At 42.1% G+C, this 6,000-nt stretch overlaps 1 protein-coding gene across 1 annotated transcript in view; it reads right to left on the reverse strand.

The window, feature by feature from the left end:
* Positions 1-4,184, reverse strand: part of col5a3a (collagen, type V, alpha 3a) — a gene marked incomplete at its 5' end in the record, with an annotated part of 37,692 nt that extends 33,508 nt beyond the window's left edge. Inside the window, 4 exons of the mRNA XM_079233587.1 lie at positions 2,498-2,660; positions 3,049-3,265; positions 3,531-3,698; positions 4,181-4,184. Coding sequence (XP_079089713.1) covers positions 2,498-2,660; positions 3,049-3,265; positions 3,531-3,698; positions 4,181-4,184 — 552 coding nt within the window. The remainder of the gene's footprint in view (positions 1-2,497; positions 2,661-3,048; positions 3,266-3,530; positions 3,699-4,180) is intronic.
* Positions 4,185-6,000: the final 1,816 nt, after the last annotated feature.

Consider the following 6,000-nt stretch of genomic DNA (forward strand, 5'->3'; position numbering starts at 1 on the left):
ACCGAACATCTGACCACAATCAGACATGAGTATTTATAAAATATGACGACTTGAACAGACAAAACAATGGGATTGCTAAATCTTCAAATAAAGCTGCGCTATATTGAGATGCGTGAAAGGTCTTGGCTTCAACATGCATGTAACAGTGAGGTAAAAGCCTCTCATTTCAAGTCCTCATCGAGATGGAAAGGGTCGGAATTTCCCAACAAATAAACGCCGGGCTGGATCTTATCTGAACAGTCGCCGTGTTGGAGGCACATACAAAGAGCACACAGCTGCCAAGGAGCACAACCAGGCTTGCGGACAGCTTGAGGTTTGCAAATGCAAGCAAAGTGTTAGGTTTGAACTCCAAGCTTGTGTCGTTATTTGTAGTGCAATCTGGAAGCAATAGAGACATTACATGGTCCCCATGCTCCCACGCTGAGCTCCCATGCGGGGAGAACTGGGCCGGAACACCAGCCTCCTCCCCCGGAACCAGGGCCTGGGAACAGAGGCCCAGAGGTCAGCCTGATTGTTCTCTCCTCCCCTGGTACCAGCTTCACCCGAGATGCACCCGGATGCTTAGATATACGTAGCTCTGACTGCACACACTGAAACTCATGTTTAATATCACATGTATCAATTAAAAATCTCAAACCGACGGTTCATTTGAGGATTTTTCACTTACTCTACAGAAAGCAAGATATTAAGAATTCATTTTAGATCATATTAAGTGCAAACTTCGATACACATGAAAACCATAACCACAATTGATTGGACTAACAGATGGATCTGAAGGCTTTTCAAGTCATCACCAGAAATAATATATCATCATCATATCTCGACACATTGGACGCTGAATAAGGATATGGGAGAGTTTTTGAAGCGAGGCCAAAAATTAAACAAGCTCTATTGCTTCTGAAAAGAGAAAATTTATAGAGCCCACGAGGAGACACATTTCTTAACTGAAGTGGGAAGGGTGGGAAGGGAGTTGAGAGTATAACTTAAAGCATAAAAACTTAAAGGGATGGGCAGCTGAGGTTAGGTTAGGTCATAGGGAAGGTGGGGTTTGGAAAGTAGTTATTGACTACACACGCAAATGCCAAAAGCAGTAGGTGTTTACTTGTCAGGGCCAAGAACTCTGGTTTTCTCCTGTTGAAAGTGAGGAAGGCTGTGGTTTCTCTCTATTAGGCAAATAGGGAGTGATCACAACCCTCCCTCTCTACTCTCTTGAAGTTTATTAGTACCTTTTGCAAACTGTGCTGTGCTCTCTGGACACTGAGGGGACGGTGAAACTTGACTGCAGCATGAAGGGGTTGTACCTTATGCCTCGGCCAATCTTTCCTTTGCTGAGCAGACAGACCCCGAGGGCAAGGCAGGGGAAGGGGCTTGAGCTGATCTCTATTTCATGCTGTGGGCGAGAGATTTAGAGTGGAGCCTCATTGGGAATGACAATGGAGCAGGGCTTGCATATTGTCATGGGCAGCACAGAGAACGACTTATGACGATAAAGGTTACTGCTGAGAAAAGGAGTTGAGCTTAGTTGGAGCGTCTTGCTCCTCCATGTTTTCCCAGCATACTGCTAAACATGGTCTAATGCTGAAGATGTGTATGTCAACATTTTAAAAGGAGAAAATTCTGACATTTTTCCGGTAGATTCGGCAGTAACGTAATCTGTTATACACTTCTCCTGCTACTATGTGCTAAAAAAATGTGTACAAGAAACAGGTCTTTTTTGTCAAAAAAGCAAAGAGAATTTGTCATTTCTCAGCTTTGCAATAGAAATTAAGAGGCTGGGCATGTCTGAACAGCCTGTCCCCAACATGTGAAACATGTGGTTAAGTTAATGTAGCATAAATTGAAACAAGATAAAACAAAAAATGCTACAAAACTACGTCATGGTTTGGCTTAGAGTAGACTAACACAAAACAAAGGCACCTCAAAACTACCACTTGGTTATGCTGAGGCAACAAAAGTATAAGGACAAGCTCAGCAGTCTCCTCGGTGAACGGACAGTTTTTTATACACATTTCTCCAACATGTTTGACTCACATTTCTGGTATTTTTAAGATCTTGACAAGAGTTTAAAATATGGATATGAGCAATGCCAAACAATTGCTGCAGCATGAAGGGGTTATCTAATCGGAGCAATACATTATCCAAATCCTTATCTGTTTTTTTGTAAAGGCTATAGAAATGTTCAAGTCAGCAGCAGTGGGGATAAATGCACTGAATTGATTCAATGTTACAATGTGTAAGCGTGATAAAGAATAAAAGTCGTACAAATGAAAACAAGGTCATCAGGATGTGCCTTGTCAGAACAATATGCATTACATATTGTGTAGTGAAGTCTCCTCATATATTCAATTTTCCTTACATAAATGCAGAAATGCGTTAAAATGTGTTAAAATGTGTTGCTCCTCTTAGTAACTAACTACAATGAATCAACATTTAAAAGTATGTACACCAAAGTAAGTCACTTGCCTTCAGAGGCTCCCATACTTAAATAAGGTCCTACCTCAAATGCATCTTCGTCCAGCAGCCGTGTCCCAAACACCGTGACACCCTCTGTGCTGACTACAGCGTTGTCCCCTCGCGGTAGATCCAGGGTCTGTTTCCACTGACAGTCCAGGTAGAGGGTCACAGACTTGTCCTGCACACTGTAGGCTATCCTGTGCCAACTGAAACCACACAGATATTTGCAGAATCAGCATTGCAAAGAGATGTTTCAAGTCCAGCAAATCAGAAGTGCCTTTGAGCTTGAGAGTGTGAAGGATTGATGTCCTTCACTCCTATGATCAAGTCAAATCACAAGTCGCATATCGCAAGTGCTTCACAAGCATCTCATTCCCTTCAGGTCACTCAAGGTCAAGCAGATGAAGTGAGCTTTATCAATCAGCCCGCTTAGGAAAGTTATACTTGAACAGTTAGTATAAATTACACAGTGCTGGTAGACCTGATCTATTGAACACACACCGCAGATACAATGTGCCGTCAAATCAACAGAAAGGCAGAGATGTAATTCATATCTGATCTAATGGAGACGTTACAGGCCCTCAAACTACCCACTTTCCATCAGCCAGGTTGATCTTTTTGAAGATGGGATACATTTCTGGTGTGGGCTGTCCATGTTGGTCCTCATACAGGAAGACGGGTGAACGGCCCACTTGGAGGCCCAGCTGCTGCACCCCCCGGTTATCATACACTGAAAGTAGGAAGAACTTGGAGCCCCTTTTAGCTCGCACTGTCGCCATCACAGAGAAATTCTTAGGAAATATGGTTGAATCTGGAAGGAGAGGAGAGGACAGGAGCTGTTACAAGAGAGAGAACAGCAGGGGGCAGGCATTATATAACATGCAGGCGCCACCCGCTGCCAGCGAGACCTTAGTAAAGATAATACGATTGCCCATGAAAGCAGTGAGTCCCCACGAGGAGGGGCAAAGTCAAATCTCCTAATTTTTTACAGAGGGAAGGATCCCTTTTAAAAGTGACACATTTCAGGGCTTTTTTTCCATTATTAGAAATCCTCATTGGAAAAATAAGTCCACTACCAGGGAAAAGTTGCCGGGTTGGAGCACTCAGCTGAATCTTTTTGTCTATCTTGTAGGCCCGGTCCGGCTCCTCAAAGCCCATCCTGCTGGTGCAGAGACCAGCCTCCAAGGACACCCCCTCCATGTTCTCTGACAGCTCCAGCACTTGCAGAACATCAATGGGATCAGCTGGAAATGGAAAAAAAGGGAGAACAAAAATGTAAAAATGTGCACATTTTTATAGAGCAGATAGAAGAAACATGGTGGTGCGTTTTATTTCATGCTCACAGACTGCAGCTAAATATGTCGCTTTAAATAAGTAATTGATTATTTTTTATAAAGCGGATGTCCTGCTTCCTTTTTATTTTTGTTTCTAGCATTATATGAAAAACTATAAAAATGACATATGATGGGGTGAAACTTGTGGCAGATTGCGGCAGCATCTTTTTTTGTTATGTCAGTGTAACACTTAAACTCTGCCAATGTGACAGCAGTGTGTTGTCTGGCTCAGTTAAGTACTGGTTGTTACCGAGCTGAAGAGCAGGGTTTAGTGTGGCTGGAGGCTTCCTGCTTCCTAGGAGTCGGAAGAGACGGGCTCCTATGAGATGTGGCGGCAGGTGGCCAGGCTTCTGTGAGTGTTATTATAGGATAGGGGTGGTACACAGTCTAACCCATAATCCTACTGCAGCACACCTGACAGCTGACACCTGCACCAGCGAGCAACAATATGTCCGCATCGCATTCATTACAATTTGAACACTTCACTGGCACAAATAAGCACTTCAGTGATTAAAATAGTCTCGCTGCTAAAACATCTGTTCGAACAATTCAGCTTTAGTTCGGCAGTAAACCTTCAAAGCTTAATTTCCTCAAAAATAGAAGAAACATTTCTGCCAATATTGTTTTATTTGTTCTCCATGCAATTCCCTTTGTTTCAAGCGTTTTCCAAAAGTGCATGTACATATCTGGAAACAAGACAGGACACGGCCAATTGGTGCAATACTATCAGGAGTATAGTATTCTCATGAAAACTCTTGAGACAAGTTGGCTTTAATTACAAACAGGAGAACAGCTTCCATGATGTGTTAAGATAGCGATTTATTTGATCAACAAATGCCTCCATAGATATGAGGTTTCTCCCAGTATTGGGTCCCTCATTACAATGAGCCTGAGCTTAATTTGCAGTCTGCTGGTCATGTTATCAGATGTCCTCTTGATAAAGTGAGCATTAGCCAGGATCAGAGTTGTGTGTGCTGCCAGACTCCTACCAGCTGCTAGTGAGAGCCGGTTCAGGGCAACTCAGTACTTAGCATTCCAGGCATCTGAAATGAGGATCCTAAACCCAAATTGCCTCCTGCTCTTGCCGGTCATACAGAGCTGGCTTTTTATTCTCCTTGTTAATTAAACATGTGGAGAGAGTACACCGATGCCCAGACGTTGCTTGCTGAAAAACACCACGTTACATTTTATGGCATTATGTATTTGCATAGCACAGGCCATTTATTCCAAGCAGCTTTGAGAGCTCGCCCTTGCGGTCCCCTAGCATGGCAACAGGGTTGTAAATACGTTAAGCCAGGCTCCAACAAGGGAAAACATTAGGTCCAGATCTAAAGTTATTTAAGACCTTGGGGTTTGGATTTGGGGAATGTTGTAGTCATAGTTATATATATATTAATAAATAAGCAGTATAAATTAAATAATTACAGAAGTTGCTGGCTTCTAACAACAGAAGCCTCAGGCAGTTACATGTGCAAGTGGCACCAATAACCCGGCCACACACAGTCTTTTGGGATCATTTTCTATTCTGCTCTTGCCATTGTGACAGTGAACAAAGACCGAAATGTCAAGGAATAAGGTATTGACTTTAAAAGGTCACAGACAAGTCACCCACACTTAAATCGCGACACTGACATTGTTTCTGATTTCACATTCTAACGTTCACATCAAGGCTTTTAGTCTGATGAAATAAAATAAATTGACAATTCTGGTTAAGTTGACTAATGCAGTTGTTTTGGTTACAACAAACAAATTACATGTACCTCAAGAAAGTCATAAAAAGGCCAGCTGCATGCTTGATTGCCCCGCCACAGTCTCTTTTATTCTTGTAGCTAAAAGCTGAAAGATGTTCAATTCGATGTAAATATCATTAATACAGCAGCAAACAACTATTTGTGATGTAAAGATGTAGCTTGCGCTATTTTGAGAGCCTCTGAGTGGCAGTAGAAATATTCTCAATCTAATATAAAGCACCTTTAAATACATTGTTGCCTTTCTGTCAAAGCGCTTTGTTATTCACAGCAGTTTAATTAGCATTTTACGTCATGTCTGAGTTCTAATCTTTAATATTTGTATTTAATTCCAATTGAGCTCTGTTGTAACTCTGTTGTGGCCTTGACTCCAAATAAATTTCCTTTGGGGTAGCAAAGTTTAAAGTTGATGTTTTAGTCAAAGGTCAGAATCCAATAAAACAAAAGTCTCACTCTATCTACAG

Source organism: Taurulus bubalis (assembly GCF_910589615.1).
Source record: "Taurulus bubalis genome assembly, chromosome: 17".
Taxonomy (NCBI): domain Eukaryota; kingdom Metazoa; phylum Chordata; class Actinopteri; order Perciformes; family Cottidae; genus Taurulus; species Taurulus bubalis.